This window comes from Typopeltis vanoorti, chromosome 21 (genome assembly GCF_054136105.1).
Source record: "Typopeltis vanoorti isolate ZY-2024b chromosome 21, IOZ_Tvanoo_1.0, whole genome shotgun sequence".
Lineage (NCBI taxonomy): Eukaryota > Metazoa > Arthropoda > Arachnida > Uropygi > Thelyphonidae > Typopeltis > Typopeltis vanoorti.
This window is the reverse complement of record NC_143569.1, coordinates 85900068-85918521: the sequence shown is the minus strand read 5'-3', so window position 1 is coordinate 85918521 and position 18454 is coordinate 85900068. Positions and strand designations below refer to the sequence as shown.

Genomic DNA, 18454 nt, shown 5'->3' with positions numbered 1-18454 from the left:
ACGGGAAAATGGATGTCAGTAAATGTAAAGTCATTCACTTTGGTGTGATTAGATATCCGATGTTGGTGGCTTATTTTTGAAGAAACTAATGAGGCTAGGTATCCTGGAGTAGATAGGAAGTATAAGTTCAGGAGCTATGTAGCAAAGATTGCAGATACAACTCAAAAGATAATTGCAATGCTGAAACAAATATTCACATGTAAAGATAAGGATATCATTTTGCTTCTTTACAAGGCCTTGATAAGACTCACTTTGACTATTGTGTGCAGGTCTGGTCTCCTGGTTTCTATTGCGATTTTGATATATTGGATTGGACAGGAAAGAGCGGTGCACAACTGCTCAGATTAGCACAAGAGCACAGTTTGTTCGCCAAGATGGTCGCTGACCTTCGATAGAAGATAGCACAATGAGAAGAAGATATATTGGATAGTGTGCAAAGGAGAGTGTTAAAAATGATATCAGGATTATACTGATTATGAAGATGGATGGAGAATTTGTAGACTGCAGACACTAACTAGCAAACAGGAGAAAGAGGGGTGATATGATTGAGACTTACAAACTTCTGAAAGGATCATACACGATTTTGAGAGCCGAATGAATACTGCTAAGAAAGGGGAAGGGCTGAGGGCTAGATTTTTCTCTCAGAGGGTGGTGTGATTGGAATGGATTGCCATTGGATGTTGTGAGTGCAAGTAGTGTGAATGAATTCAAGAATAAGTATGATAGCTGGTTCGTGGTCTAGTATGTGGCTTCCCTGGAGGTCTCTCTTAATAATAAATAGGATTCTGTTTTGCTAGTATTGAAGTTTATAGTCTGCAGGGTTTATCAAATAAGAATGATAAGTATATTGTAGTATCATCAGCAAAATTATGAACTAGATTTAGTATCAACTGAATCAATTGTTCTCTTCTTTCTTAAATAATTTGTTGAATTATTGATCAAGAAGAAAGAGTAGTTGAAAGTGGAGCCTCATGGTTCCCCAGCATTAGTTTTGAAGTTTGAAGATAAATATTCATCGACTATAGAATTTAACATGTGATCTAAAAGAAAGTTGGCAACCCATTTACAGAAGTCAAAAGAGAAAGAGCAGGATTATAAAATGGGAACTTATTTGTTAAGTATGCTTTTGTGCTAAACTTATTTTAGAGATATCACATGGAACTTCTTGAGTTCCTCTTAACTTTTCCATGGCATTTGTCCAAACATGAATAACATATTCTGGTATCAATGAATCTTTTCCATTTGACTTCAGATCCAGTACATTGTGCTCTTCTTTTTTAATTGACAACACTTATACTACACAAATCATCAAACTTCTAATATATCAGCTTTTGCAATCCTAAATGCTGATAATCTTGTTTTCAATGCCAGTAAAACTTAATTCTTTTGTATTTAATGCAAAAAAAGAAAATAATAATAATATTTCTTTTGAGACTATCCAGTACTCATCAAAATTAGATTTCTCTTCATGGAATTACTATAACATTATCCCAATCCTCTTTTGGCATAAACATGTTACATATATTGCCTCATCACTTTCAAAAATTAGGTTTTTGCTATTACTCATTTGGTGCTACTTTCTGTGAACAGCTGTTAATGTTATGCAGTTCACAAATCCATACACCTATTGAATATTATTCTCACATTTGGGGTGGTGGTATCCCTAAGAACAGGAGCCTCCATAGCTCAGTTGCTGTTCGTGTGTTATCGGTTGTGTACCTCAAATTTTTTGCGATCAGTAGTAAAAAAAAAAAAAAAAAAAAAAAACTTTGTTTTCTGAGTATTTCTTGATAAACAGCAATAGTAAATCATTCAGTTTTTGGCAGTCAGTGTTCAGTCGTCTCTCATGCAGTTGTAAAAAATTTTAGAAATTCTATAAAAATATTACTGACTTACATTTTAATTTATTATAAAATGGAATGTGAAAATTTGCAGTAGTAAGCCTAAGCACTACATGAAACCATGATTAAATAGTTAGAATTAGGAGGTGTGTTATATTTAGTTGGGTTGTTTGTAATGCTGGCTGACTAAATTAGATACTGAGCCACTAGATGGATTATACATTAACTGGAAAGAAATTTCAGAAGCTTAGAGGGAATCTGAGAGTGAGAGAATGGAGTAGATGATAAATGGGAAACTTATTGTAAGATACCTTCAGCCCAATGGCCATAGGCTACATCTGCAGAATTTCAGTGATAAAATAAGCGAGAACTAGTACTCTGGTTCTCGCTTATTTTTTCATTGAAATTTTGAATATTTTCACTTATTCACTTGATTATAATGCTTTGTATTCTGTGACAAGTTTAACTGGTTGGCATGGTGTTGTGTCCCAATCTCTTAAACTGTTAATTTTGTGTTCTATACTTCCAATCTTCCCTAAAGAGTCACGTGGTACCTCCAACACATGAAGGGATTGCCTCAGGAGCGAGCCAAAACCTAAGTGGCAAAGTTCTTGAAATCTATCTTCTCATAGAGCTCTAGGAATATTTATTTTTTTTGCTGCGCCACCTAAAACAATTAGATTAAGTAAAACTATCTTAACCAAGAAGTGATTTCAAGTCGTACACAAGTGACTATTGATTTGCAGTCGTGACCCACAATGTAACCTATTCTTCCCCGCTCAGATTTGAACCCTTTACAAGTGGTGCATCGGATTCTAGAATTCAGACACTTAGGTTTAAAAATAGCAAAGGTTTATTAATCATATTAACACATTTACAGTACAATTAACATTCATACTAAATTCCAATATTAATCAGATAAGATTGCATGTATCCTTAATGAAACAAGAGTATCAAAAACAGCATTCCTAATAAATCATTCACAAAGATGGTTATTCTAGAGTAATATTTTTTCATTAAAACATTCCTTATATATCTCTTTACTCAGACTAATTCATCTCCGCTTTCTCTAAAGCATACACATTAAATTAACCTGTATATGAGCTAACTCACTGTACTTTCTAATGTCAACATACTACAGTCCTGCTCTAAATAAATCAAAGTCCTCGATCCTTAATGTCTCTTAATTTCACTTAACACCATAGTAAGTTACACACATAGCATAGACAAAGGAAATTTTAACGTTACTATACACTAAGGCTTTTCATACTTGTCCCTTCGATTTGGACTGCCTTCCTTCAGGCAATCTTCCTTCTTGTTCACTTAGACGATGAGATACCTTGGATTCTTTGATCATTCTGTGATTTCACACGATTCTGGCATGACTGACTTGTTTCAGGCATAACTGTGGCATTGGGCAATTTCTTCTTCACGACGTCTTCTATCTAGACTCTGAGTGTTTCCAAGGACTGCGAATACATGAGCAGAGATGTACTCCTTCATCATACGATTAGGACTTATAACATCGCCAGCACTTGGACGGCATTTCCTGCTATCGCTCACTGGACTCTGAGCATAGCTTACCGCTGTTCCTCATCCGAGCACTTCGGGACAGAGCTGCTCCTCCATGCAACTTTCTATCTGCCAGATGACCTCCGACCACCAGCCAAGGGAAGAAAAAATTTACGAGAGAGAGAGAGGGGGGGGGGTCCCTAACCCTTTTATTTCTATCTCCCCTACCGGTAATCACTGCAACCTTCCTAACTCACCCAATGCGTAGTACTTTACCCACGTGGGTCTCGCGTCATACCGTTTGTTTCCAATTTTCTTCTGACCACATGCCGTGAGCACGCGACTGCCCGAGGCCACCTCTCCTTCTCTTGGCATGCCTTTGCCCTTTGAACCTTTGTTCACAATATTTTATGCAAGTCATTCCTCAGACAAGTATTACCAATTTTAGTAAATTTGTAGAAAAGAGATATTTATGCTAACATAAAGAAAAGAGACACATAATTTTATATTATATCACATGTATATAGCACATACTTAGAAGCAAGCATTTTCCCACATAAAAATTTATATCTTATTTTTCTATCTGTTAAACGATGATAGATGTGGAATTCTTTAGGATTCCTACCTATCAAGATTTAACAATGGCAAGCTGGTTATTTGAATCCAGCAAAATAACTTTTTTTTAAAAAAAAGTTAATTGTATGTCATTTTCATAACCGGGAGAATGCTTGGCTAATTAAAAATTGACTAGAAGATTTGGGGGGGGGGGGGTAATAACAACCTTCCCTCCTCCCGTTTTCTGTTTTAAAGTATTCTTAGCGTATTGGGTACCTGATATATATTGGCTTGTTGTTCTTATTTCCATTAATTCTATAGAGAATTTATGTTCATAGGCCTATTCATTTTAGGTATATGCTTAACTTCAGTATCATTATTGAAAAGTTCATTATGTATGTTGTCCTTGTCCATTACATAAATTTTTAATTCCTTTCTCCATATCATACAATATACGATATGAAGAATTTCTTAGGATTTCTTGAAGCAGGTCCAGAAATTTTGAAAGATTTTTAAGAGGTGAAGAAAGATGAAGGGAAGAGATTGGAGTGGCATAAATTAAGAAATTACATATTAAAGGAGTGCTCAGAAATAGAGAAAGGGATGTGTGGTGATGATCATAATTCTGATAAAATCAAAGAAAATTATATATTTTTCGTAGTCATTGGTGGTAAAACAAAGTGCCGTAAAGCTGATCATCATAAAAAAAAAAAAAATTAAGAACCGATTGAATGAAAAATGCTGTAAAAATATTTCTATGTCTCAAACAGTAACACCACTGTTATGTTATTCTGTGTTTCAGGAAAATTTGTATTGTATGAAGAGTAGTATTGTTTGGGATGAAAAAGAATATCAGAGTTTTTAGAGGCCAAAGTAGCTATAAGCCTGATATGCTTATACTAAGATAGGTTAAAGAGAGTTAACTCAAGAAGATAAAACTGATCCTGTTAGCAAGAAGAATATTATCAAAAGGGAGGAGAAGGGGGAGAGAGGCATGGTCTTTCTTCCAGGAAGTGAGTCAGGATTACATTTTAGTGACATTACAATTTACCAGCTTGTCCTTGCCCCACTTCAGAATGGCAAGGAGGTCACTATTTAAGGCATTGGTTAAAGATTTTCGCTTTTCATTTTCAAAACTCTGTTTTACAAAATTGAAAATTCATCATTAAAGTTATGAATAGAATTGGATATCAAAGAGAGAAGATCATTGATATGTTTTCATGGCATTACAGTATACCAGATTGTTCTCATCCAACTTGAGAATGGCAAGGAGATCATTGGAGAAAGAGTGTAGGTGATAGCACTGAGCCCTGGGGTACACTAGCATTGATTGAAAATCTGATGAAAGGAAATCATCCACCACGACCTGGAGAAAAATTCAATCGATTGACTAAGGCAGCGCTTCCCTAACTGTGGGCCGTGAAATAATGAAAGCAAATGTAAAATGTTTTAACACTAAGTAGATATTTTTTATCTTAAAAGAAACATTTAATTTTTATTTTTTTTTTTGTTATTTTTTATATTTTAATGGAAAAAAATTACACATTTGTGTTAGTTCACAAATTTTGCTTATTCGTATAAGTTTCATTTCAAAGATATTGATAAGAAGCACAAAAAGCTTACTAATGCAAAACCTTGTGCTCATTTTAAACGGCCAAGTTTTTCACACTTTAAATTAAAGTTTCGTTGCTAGTGTACAGAGGTGCAGGCGATGTGCTGGAAAGAAATATGCCTGGATGCAGGGTGACTGCACTGATTGCACAGATCATATGCAATTTTTTTTCGATGAGGGGTGTGAAACATTTTAATTTTTCCAAAGGGGCCTTTACATCCATAAGTTTGGGAAGCATGGATAGTTTGGGACTAAGAGAAAGAGGAATACCATAAGATGGCAGCTTGGTAAGAAGTCCTCAGTGTCCGACTTAGTCAAATGCCTTAGAAATATCAAGTGGCCACTTCAGTTTAACCAAACTTTTCCATGTCTTATGTCCAAAGATAGGTGAGGTTGGCTACTATATCTGCTGTGGAACAAGAATGGTGGAATCCATATTAGTGATCACCAGTAATTGGTGAGTATTAAAGTAGTGAAGCAGTTGGCTGTTGATTATGTTTTCCATTATTTTTGATAGTTATAAAGTTAAGAGCAATAGGGTGATAGTTTGATGGTTGACTTTTACTCCCTTGTTTAGGAACAGACTGGATAAAAGCTTGCTTTTAAGCAATTGGATTGATGTCAGATGATTATGGCAGCTTGAATGGGTGTGAATTCTGGAGTAAAAGCTTTTAGACTAATTGAAAGAATACCATCAGAGCCAGGTGATTTATTGATATCAAGGCTACCAATTATGTTTCTGGCAAAATTTCACAGGAGGTATACAATGGACAGTTTGTAGAATAGTGGGGGGGGGGGGGAATCTGCCTGGTTTTCTGTACAAGAGTTGGAGGAAAAAACCGATGCCAGGAGATCTGCCTTATGTTTAGGAGATGTTACCATTGTACCATCAGGATGTGAGAAATGGAAACATGGAAGGACATAAGTTGTGTCCCACAGCCTTGGCAACATACGAGATACTGTTGAATTTCTGCAAGGACAGAAGACTGTCTCCCCTGTGAAGGTGATATGTTCAAGCGTCTTGCCTCTCATTCTGTGTCCATGAATGACACATCAAGAAAGTTATTCTGTAGATCTCTCTCTCACACACATTCACACACTATAAGAAAACCATAAAAAAAAAAACCCACTTCGACATCCATGATTTCATTGACCACAGTTAGTCATCTCTAACCTATTATTCCTAAAGAACACCTCAACAACTACTGGTCATCTCAACTGTCCAAACTTTACACACTTCTTTAATTCACATGAAAAACACAGAAATAAGTAATAATATTACGTGAAAATGGATTGAAATTTAATCCATTGTTAGTTCTTCTACTTTGTAATTAACTATCATTGGCACTGATGATGGCCTGTAATATTCAGTCTGAAATACATTCTTTTAAATAAATATTATTACTTATTTCCTTGTGTTTTTCTTGTGAATTAAAGAAACCTCTCATGGCACAAGTATCTCTTAAAAAAACAATCACTTTACACAGTTCTTTCTGTCACGAGAATGGTATAGAATGTGTTTGTCAGATCTGACATTCGATGTCAAACAATACCAAACCTTGTAGATAGTTTCCGATATTGTGACCACATGTTTTGTAAGTCATCAAGGGTATTAGTAAAAGTTGTTCAGAAAAGAGACCAGAAACAATTAATTACACATATTAGATGTTATCAAAACTTCCCAGTTCATGCATATAAATAGATAACCAGAATAAAAATGTTAAATTAATTACTGTATACACAATGGAACAATGCTAGTTGTTGCTGTCATATTACATAGCATTGTGCATATCGTATCCTAGGTCTGCAGCAGTTATATTTTTAATGAAAACAGACCAAACTTGGTATAGGATTAAGCCTTGACTTTTGTTGCATTGTGTGAAGGATCTGTAACATTTCAGAGGCTTCCTTGAAATTTCTTGTAAAACAATCATGATCAATATAGGGCTTTTTTCAGAATACTTGATGGACTGTGATAATTGTATGGGATACAACTAGAGTGGTATTAATATACTGTAGGGAAAATTTTTTAGTGAAAAGAAGAATCTTCTATACTTTATTTTTTGGGGAAAAAAAGGAAGATTGTTTTATATAAATTTTGGTTTTCAAAAGATCCTGTTCCATGAAAAAGAAAATGCAGTCATCCCTTGACTTACGTCCGAGTTCTGTTCCATCCGGCAGGACGTAAGTCGATACATTAAATCAACAGAGTTATAGGGGTTAGGGATTTAACCGTAATAAGTTTACTCTCATTTTAATTTTTAAACTTTATTATAAAACTGTACTGTGTGTTACTGCCACTATAAAACAGGAGAATAATCACCCAATCATCCACGATCACATCTTCATTACCTTCCCTGTGTGAATGATCAGGCTGTGGCTCTTCCAGTGTAACCTTTTGTTTTTTTGATGAAAGTGTCCAATGTGCTTTGCTTATTCCTCTTCTTCTTTTCATCATAAATTTGTTCATAGCAAGCAAATGCATCATGTACTTTCGTTTCTATTATTAAGTAGCGTTCAACATTGGGGTCCATGTCTTCAGCCATTTTGAGAACATCGCTAGCTGCAAAGAACATTTCTGCGAGACCCTTCACTGTAAATTGTTTAACTACGTCTTCCTGTTTCTCTTTTCCCTCTTCCTTTTCTCGTTTTTTCTCTTATGCAACAATTGTTCCTCCAGTTTGACTAATTCTTCGTTGGTCGACTCTTCAGGGGAACTTTCTATGAGTTGAATTATAACGTCATCATTCACTTCAATTCAGATTGTTTGCTAGGCCCACTATTACAAACTTCCAAAATCATGCACAAACCTTTTTAATGTCTTTTTCCATATGCCACCCATACATTGAGAGGTCACTTCGTCCCAATCCACAGCAATAATTTTAATAGCATAATAAATATTGAATGTCTTCCAGAATTGCATGAGAGTCTGGTCATTTCCTTCAGTAGCAGAAATGGCTTGTGAAAAAGTTCTCCATAGATAATAAGCCTTAAGCACTGCAAGAACTCCCTGATCCATCGGTTGGATCAATGGAGTAGTGTTTGGAGAGAGAATCATGACTTTGAACTTGGTGAAGATCATCACTATAAGACAGATGACCTGGAGCATTATCTAGAATTAATAAAATTTTAAATTCTACATTTTCTTTCACACAATAGCTTTTTATTTCACTCGCATAACATTTGATTAAGGCATCCGCAAACAATTTTTGAGTCATCCACGACTTCTTATTGCTCTGATAATGAACTGGGAGTATGCTTCCTAATGTTTTTGAAGACTTTTGGATTCTCACAGTGCCATATCACAAATGCCACATTACCTGTAACAGAATCATAATATGGGCATTAAGAGCTTAGAAACTAGGTATAGATTTTAGCTTTTTGTGGATGAATGTCCACTTGGGGCATTTTTTCCCAAAACAAGGACGTCTCATCCATATTAAATATTTGCTGTGACAAATAATTTTCCTCCATAATAATTTTATCCAATTTCTCCACAAACTCCTTGGCAGCCTTCTCATTGGAACTTGCAGATTTGCCATACATTTTCACATTATGCAGTGCAAAACGCTGCTTGAATCTCATGAACCAACCGGAAGAAACGTTGAATTCGTAGTCGTAATCGGGTCCTGCTTTCTCCTTCAACATGTTGAAGACACTTAGTGCCTTAGCGGTTATGGTCATAGTGCTAAGAGGTACGCGCTTTTGGTTCAGGTCCTCTATCCATGATACAAGTAGCTTTTCCATATCACCGATAGGACTTTGTCGTTGCTTCGTCACTATCGTCGATTTAATGGAAGCAGATCCTTTCATAGCCTCCACGATTTATCCTTATTTTTCAAAATGGTCGTCACTGTAGAATGAGACCATCTGAAGTCATGTTCACACATGATCACATTGACGGGCTTACCAGCTTCATGTTGCTTTATAACTTGCAACTTTGTTTCAAGATCAGTTGCTCGCCTCTTTTTCTGTGATTCTTCACTAGGTTTTTTGATTGTGCATGTAGGGGGGGACAAAACATCATGAAATATTTAACGATAAATGCACAAATAACCCCTTTCTCAAACACAAAATCAGCAGAGGAACTGTTGAAGACGTGCCGACTGCCAAGGGAGGTTGTTGCTGAAAGCTCGGACATATTTTCGAGAGGATGTAAGTTGAGGGATGACTGTACTGCATATTTGCATAAAGAAATATATTTCTGCTAGTTTTGTTATTATATAGCAGTTTTGAAGTAACTTTAGTTTTATTATTGTTTTAATGATTAAAAAAATATATGCACATTTTTCCAAAGTGACATACATTGCTAATTTTCTTGTGAACAGTTCAAAAATAAAGTATAATCAGAAATATCTAGTTTGAATAGTCAATTAAATACTCCTTAATCCTCAAAAAAAAAAAAGGGGGGGGTTAGTGACTATGTAACATAGCTTGTACTTTTTAATTTTTTTTTTTTAAATCAGATTGGTTAGTTGTTTTAGATTTAAGGCTTAAGCAACCAGGGCTATGAGGCCAGTGTCTTATGTCTGTAAATCACGTGTTCTTCTGGCCAGTTTGCTTGTTTTGTGGGGTGAAAAACCCAAGTTTCTGGGTTTTCTATCAGATTGAAAGGCAGTACAAAGGTAATTGTGTCAGCTAATTTATAAATTTTTGATAATGAAGCTGTGATTATTTTAAATTAGAAAGTATGTGGTATTTGGAGCGATTAAGTGTTATCGGCCGAGAGAATACACACATTTTACAGACAGAAACACTATTGGTGGTAGTCGGTGGTAGATGATATTGAGTGTTGATGATGGTAGTGTTATTGGGAATAGGTTTATTAGATTTGGTAGGGGAGGTGGTAAGTTGTGTGTAGTGGAGTAGTGTGCCTTCTCACAATGGGTTTGACTTCTTGGATGCGTCATGTAATACTAATAATAAAAATATTATATCAACGTACAAAAGAAATATTGGTATTTTGTTTAGAATCAATCAAAAGAATGATTGAGTGTGTTATTTCTTGGATCTCTTTAGTGGGAAATGTCATTTTTTGCTTTTGTTTCTCAGTAGTGATGAGTAATTTCACTTAACATTTGCCTTGTAGGTCGCTAGGGCAGAAAGGATTATTAGATAGTGTATCTAAGATATAGCTGATTTCAGAAGTGACAACCAATTAATAATTAATTTGAAATTATCTTTTCTTTAGTATCTATGTAAATGAGTTTTTATATAGAGAAATATAACAGGAAATCTTGTTTCTGAAAATTAAAATAATTTAAACTGTTCACTATCTCCTTAATCAACTGATTCCAAGCCACGAAGAAAAGAAACTGGAATAATCAAAGTATAAAGAATAAGCCTAATTTTATATGCTTCAGCAGTTATAACATTATTTGATTTCTTTTCTCAAAAAGATGTAAAGTGAAGCAGTAGATTGTGGATACTGAAATGTGAAATACTCGCTCCAAAAAATTTTAAACCACAAGAAATGGGACAAAAAATAGTTATAAATAACTCAGTTCCTGATGCAGAGAAATTTGGAATATTATTATTATACAGTATTTCTATGGAATCCAGAGACTCATCATGGAAGACCTAAACTAAATATTTCACACATAAGACCTGTCATACCTCACCTTATATTCATTCACTGTCAAGTAACTTCAACTAATTCTGACAAATTCCACTCATTCACCACTCTCCGTGCAAAAAAAATCTAGTCCACACACACCCATTAATACCTTCACTTTTACACACTTCCATGGATGATGCCTAGTTCTCTATTTGTTATATATTGAAAATTTTCCTTTGCATCAATTTTATAAAAACCCCTTTTAATATCTTATAAGTTTATATCTGAAAATAAACATAAATTTTGACTTAATATGATATGATCCAGATGTTAAACTTAAATTGTACATATTTGGTCTGATGTATTAAAATAAAGAACTTTTATTATTAAAAGACCAGAAGATAAATGATAAAATATACAAAGAGCCAACAAGTTTCACTAGCCACTGTCTAGCATTTTCAAGGCTGAACTGGTGTGAAAACAAATGCATTAAGTTACATTTCAAAACATACACTTTAGTAACTGTTAGGCCGTTACATTTGATCATTCTATTTGAAGGCGTGCATGTGTTCGAAAGCTTCAGTCAGATTCCGGTACATGACCACGTGTTGTGTAGTTTTTTGCATATTGTAATTCTGTCAAGCTGAGAGAGATGATGAGATTTTTCCATATGTCTTTAAGAATAATACCCTGATTTCTATTTAAATTATTGCCTGTGCATAGTACCACAGCTACTTCTTTTAAAGTTCTATGCCTTACATCGAGAATGACTACAGATACAGAACTTTAAAAGAAGCAGCTGTGGTATTACGCACAGGCAATAATTTAAATAGAAATCAGGGTATTATTCTTAAAGACATATGGAAAAATCTCATCATCTCTCTCAGCTCGACAGAATTACAATATGCAAAAAACTACACAACACGTGGTCATGTACCGGAATCTGACTGAAGCTTTCGAACACATGCATGCCTTCAAACAGAATGATCAAATGTAACGGCCTAACAGTTACTAAAGTGTATGTTTTGAAATGTAACTTAATGCATTTGTTCATTAAGTTACATTTCCATCACACCAGTTCAGCCTTGAAAATGCTAGACAGTGGCTAGTGAAACTTGTTGGCTCTTTGTATGTTTTATCATTTATCTTCTGGTCTTTTAATAATAAAAGTTCTTTATTTTATTATGATCCAGATGTTTTCATCATATATATGTACAACAATTAAGAATATTGGGTACTATCGTTGAAATGAGCATTCTAAAAAAAGTTGCATTTTTGGAAAGCAAGCAATACAATTTAACATCAGTCATTTGTTATTCATAAAAGTGGAGCCACAATATATTTAAAACTGTAAGCATGATGACCATAAAACCATATTTGCAATTTTGCATATGAAAAAAAAAAAAAAAAAAAAAAAACATTGTTACATATTTTCCCGAAAGTCCCCATAAATATTATTAATTTATACAGTTATTTTCAACACAAGTGTTTGGAAATAATTTGGGCAGTATTTTCATGAAAATGAAAAAAACCGATAGGATAATGTTGTATTGTGTTGATTTGAACAATAAAAGGTTACAAATATTTCTAGTAATAAATTTATTGCTAAGGTTGATTTCACATCATATATCAAAATATATGCAATTTATTTATTTTATTTTTGCTCATGTGAAACTCATTTCTATATCTCTTGTAAACAAAGAAAATAGAGAAATATAAATGTTAAAATATTGAAGACAATTTCTGATCAAGGAAATTTCAAGTAAAATTTTAAGTCAAGTGGTCTCAAAGTTTGCAGCTTTGTTACAAACTTTGTAGCATTAATCCATTAATGGCTCTTATAGTAAGGGATTAATCAGAGTGTCATAATAAACCTCTGTGGAGTATACAGTCTTAAAATGGAAGGTCTTACTCTGCAAGCAACATGTCTTTAATATTCATCCTTATTCACCCTCCTAGAGTAATTACAAGGTGAAAGGCATAAAACTGCTCATGTTTTCACCCCTGAAATTTCATAAGGTGGTTCACATATTTGATCAGCTTCAGCCAGTAATGGCTAGTGCAGTTTTCTCTCCTTCTGCTGAACTTTGATGAAATGTATTTTCTGAATACATTTTGAAAAAAGTAAAATTCATTTTGCTTTGAAAAGAACAATCCAGCAGCAATAGCTGGATATGATTTTTCCTTGCTTTATACCTAACATGGTGTTATAATTTGTAACCTTTAGTAGAGGGTTTGGACTCTCCGTGATGATTCTTGTGGCTCTATGGAAGCCTGAAAATAATGCAGATATATTTAAAAGAATTGGGAGGAGAGGAGGGCTTAATAATGTTATTGTAACCAAACTCCACATGTCATAATCTATTAAATTTCTAATTTAATGATATCATTTACTGAATGTTTTTTTTTTATTTACTTTTGCAGAACATCCTTGTACACACTTCTGATGAGAGAGCAAACTATGATTTGCATACAGTGGAACCAATGTACGCAAATATTGCTTTACAGTGCTATTTGTTTATAGTAATCCATCAATTATTCAATCACATTGGGAGAGCATTGTGGTAGTTAGATAATTGAATATTTAGTTAACTGAAGGTTCAATACATGGTGCAGCCAGAAATCAGATAACATGCTGAGAATTCGATTATTTCAAAGAAATGCTAAGCATGACATACCTTGTTTTTGTCGTAACATATTGAATGATAAGTCCAGAGAGGACGGTTTAAGAGATGTTTGGTGAAGTAAATACTTTTGCTGGTTACAGATTATAGTGACACTTGATTAATTTTTTTTTATTTATTATAGAAGATATCTACATGCTTTCTTAAGCTTATGTATTGAATGTTATTTCTGATATATTTAGCACCAGCTGTTTCTCCTTCTGCTTTGACTCATGATGAAACAGTAACAGATCTACCACCAAGACAGCGAGGAAGAAATGATCGCCGTAGAATTACTGATGAAGATGAATCAGTCCTAGATAGTCATGAAGTGTCTAGTGTTGCCAGTATGGATCAAGGTATATGTGACTGTTTTGATTGTACTAGAGTTATCTAATTACATCAGTGAAAGAGAAATTATTTGTTTGAACTAATTTGTCATCATCATCATCAAATTTCTGATATGTACCCCTCAAGGGATATAAAGAATGCTATGATAGTACTACATGAAAAATTACTTTCTATTGACATTTTTGCCTCCAAGTTAGTCTGTTATTTTTGAGGCCTCCGGTTTTTACTAAAATTACTCATTTATCATTGTACATATATGAGCATATGTTAATAACAAATTTATATGTTGAAATGTTCGGGTATGTTATGAATGAATATATGTATAGTGGAGTTAACTGTATACAACAGAGATATGTAGAGAGAGGTTCAAATGAATGATCTATTTATTTTTCCTTTGAAGGTGTCTCCCCCCTTTTTTTTTTGACAAATTTTGTCATTATACTGAATTTCTGTCAATTAATTGGCCATATTGAGAGTTATGGTACCAGTATGTGGGGGGGGGGGGGGGTTTAAGGGAAAGTATTACTTTCCCTTAGGAACATGGAAACCATGCACGACACCTTAAAAAAAATTTTGCTATGTGCCACTGATATATAATTGTGCATCATTGTCATAATAAACTTCTGTGGAGTATGCAATCTTAGCATGAAAGGTCTTACTCTACAAGCAACGTGTATCATATTCATCCTTATTCACCCTCCTAGTATTCACAACTTATTCCAGCAATGCATTTCAGTTTTCCCTTTCATCTCTTGTACTCACCAATGCAGAAGGTATATTCCCTTCAGTGTTAACTATCCAGCTCGCCATGGAAGATGAAATGCATCATTCATCTTAGTCTTCTTATCTATATTATTTCAGTGGCACAACTCGCATCTGTGTTTTTCCTTACCAATTTAAATATCTCTATCATATCATCTCTTTTCTACCTATCCCTAAACTTTGGAATTTATATATCTCAATACATCTCATAGCTAACATTCCAGAATCCTAATACTATCTTGAAAACTTATCTGTGGATCCTTTTCAGAGTTTCCACATCACAATAGAAACTAGGTAACCAAATCTAATCATTAGTTAGAACATCTTTGATCTGACGAATGCCTTGTATAGTGACACAACTACCATCTTATCTCAACTCGTGTCCTGTGAACTTCAGGTCTAAATTACATGTTGTATATATTAACATCAAAACTGTATCCTCACTTATTCATCCTATCGTTAACAAATATGCCAAAGTAGAAGCACAAGAATAGAACTCTGCAGCATGTCACGCATTCCTTTATTTTCTGGTACTCTGCTTCCTATCATACAACCTGTTGGTTTCATTCAGAGCCATTCTCCAATCCATCTAACCAGTCTGTTATCTATTCCCATCTTTTCAGTTTGTATAAGAACTTGTCATGTGGTAATCTACAAATGCTTTAAATCCAGGAATATCATCATATCCAGGTAAATCATGCTTAACAATGTACTTGCATTTTAAGCATGATTTATCTTTTACAGACTTATGCTGACCAATATAGAGAATACTGTGTGTATCAACCCAATCTTTTATTTTATTCTTAGTACTTTTGGAAACTTCTGCCTTAGCACGATTTTACTCTATTTTGCACACTGCTTCATTAGTCTCCATGTACAACTCTTCTTTTAACCATTTTGCCTTAAAAAAATTGACTGCTCCCACCTTCATTAATTCTTCATTCTCCCCCCCCCCCCCCCCCCCACACACACATTTTCTTTCCTATTCATTACTCTTTTATTGCCATTCACCCTTACTTTCTTCTGCAACACTAACCACTTTTTTTTTTTTTTTTTTTTTTTTTTTTTTTTGCAGTGACTTCCAAAATTGTAATATGGTTGCTCCTTATAATGTATCTCACGCTGCATTGGTTGTTGTGCAGAATAATCAGAGCCATGCTCAGGGCTTATGCAGAGGGTCCTGTTTGAGAAGTATATTACATTCTCTAACACAAATCAGTGAAATTGTGAATAAGGCATATAGAAGGTATGGGATTAGCAGCATAGCTAGGGGGAGGCGGAGGGGCGGTCCACCACAGGCGGCATTTTTCATGTGAGACACAATTTTATTTTTTGACCATTCTTTTATTTATGTTAACTTAGTAATTTTTATTACTTAATAATTAGTTTTTAACAACTATGCTTATAACTAAAATAAACATAGACATAAGGTTTTAATTTATTTCCCTATACGTCATTTTGACTTTTTGTAGTATTTTTGGTGTGTATTGAGAGGGACGGAAAACTCAGGAACTGCCCCAGGCAACAAAAGCTCTAGATACGCCACTGTATGGGATTGATTGATTGAGGTGAACTGGGTACTGTTAATATATTGTCTATAAAGAGATGGAGAGGTATAAAGTTGATATCATGGGAATAACAGAGACCAGGTGGAATGGAGAAGGTCACTTCAAAAGACAAGAGCTAGTGACAAGTAAACTAGATAACAGCTAGTGACTTATTCAGGAGATGACTCAGATCATTATGGGGTAGCCATGATATTGAAGACAGTTCAGGAAAGAACCCTTCTTCGTTATATTCCTGTTATTGACAGGATATTTTTGTATTAGACTTAAGACTCATCCTACCAATGTGTCAATCATAGTAGTTTATGCACCCAACACAAATAGATCTGATGAAGAAAGTGAGAAATTCTATGAAAATCTACAGACTGTTTTGGACTGCCTACCAAGGAGAGGGACAATTGAATGCAAAAGTAGGAAAGTGTATGAGAGTTAGGCCTGAGTGTGGTATGCATGGTCTGGATGAATGTTATACCCGTGGTGACTTTTGAAATTTGCCCATGCTAATAGTTATTGCCAATACCTGCTTCCAAAAACACCCTTAATTGACCTATACTTAGATATCTAACATTGACAGGTCAAAGCATCAGATTGATTACATCCTCGCTCTCCAACAGTGGAAGATAAGTATACTTGTCCTGGAGCAGACTGTAGTACAGGCCATCGACTAGTAAGAGCCAAAGTAAGAACTGAGACTCCAAAATCTTTCAATTCATGCCTGTCCCACCAGACTGGATGTCAGAGTAATTCCTGGTGAGTTCACAGAAGAAATATCAACTTGTTTGGATGATCTTTTGGAGACTAGGGAGGAGAACTCACCTGAAATTCTTTGGGAAGAAGTCAGGGTTATAATACAGGATACAGCCAAAAAGTATCTAGGCCCAATTAGAAGACCAATAGATCCATGGGTATCAGTAAGGTGTTTGGAGAAACAAAGAGACACACGGACTGAAGAATATAAGAGATTATATAGAGAAGTCAGAAGAGCCATTAGGCAAGACAAGGAAAATTTTTATGCTAATAAATGTGAAGAGATAGAGTTTCAGATGAGGAGACACAATCATAAAAGGATGTTTTGGTTTGTTTGTGAACTAAAGCACAAGTTTAAGTCCATATTGAATGTAATGTCATCAAAAACAGGAATGGAGCATTACTAACAGAAGAATGGAAATCACAAAGAGATGGAAAAAATACTTTGAGGAACTTTGAGAGAATAAGGAAAATTTGGAGGAGCTCTCTCACCAGGAAAATTCTGATTTGGGACCTTTTCCACTTAGGCATGAGGTATATGGGAGACAAGATCATGGCCTGCAGACTGGAAGAAGTCGGTTTTTATACCACTACACAAGAAGGCATGATATTAAGGATTACAAGAACCATAGAACTATTAGTTTAATCTCTCATGCAAAGAAGATTTTATTAAAGCTCATTCTAAATAGGATTGAGGCAGAAATGCCTGAGGAACAAGCAGGTTTTTAGGAAAGATACTCGTACCAGAGATTAGACGGATCATAGAAAAGTATAAAGAAATTAGACTTCTTATGATAATGTTTTTCATATACTACTCTAAAGCTTTTGACTGTATTCATCATGTGAAATTGTGGGAAGTAATGAAAATAATGGATTTTTCTCAACATATTATTAGATAACTAACTTATACAGTGAGCAAGAAGCCACATTGGGAACAGGTATTGTAAGTTTTTTTGTTTTTTTTTTGCTACGAGTTTCCCGGTGTTGTACTACCTTACTCCTGTCCTCAAGATATTTTTAGGCACAAACTTTGTTTGCTCACACTTGGATAAAGGATTAAACTAAATTTATTATAGTCTAACCAATGAAAAATAAACTTACAAGAAACTTGCAATAAATTTATTACGGAACAGATATTGGATTAACTTCAGGTTGGAAAGTAGGCAAGGATGCCTACTTTCTCCTCACCTGTTTTAGTATCTGTGCCGAGGACATCATGCATGTAGCATTGGATGAGCTTAAGACAGGAATTAGAATAGGTGGTAGATTGATCAATAATCTGAGGTAGG

At 34.6% G+C, this 18454-nt stretch overlaps 1 protein-coding gene across 4 annotated transcripts in view; it reads left to right on the top strand.

Moving 5' to 3' along the window:
- The window catches only part of LOC150095073 (fragile X messenger ribonucleoprotein 1 homolog B-like), a 467885-nt gene that overhangs the window by 439023 nt on the left and 10408 nt on the right, over positions 1 to 18454 (top strand). For all 4 annotated transcript variants that reach the window (XM_090411425.1, XM_090411423.1, XM_090411424.1 and 1 more), the window contains one exon: positions 13944 to 14099. In XM_090411425.1, coding sequence (XP_090267551.1) covers positions 13944 to 14099 — 156 coding nt within the window. The remainder of the gene's footprint in view (positions 1 to 13943; positions 14100 to 18454) is intronic.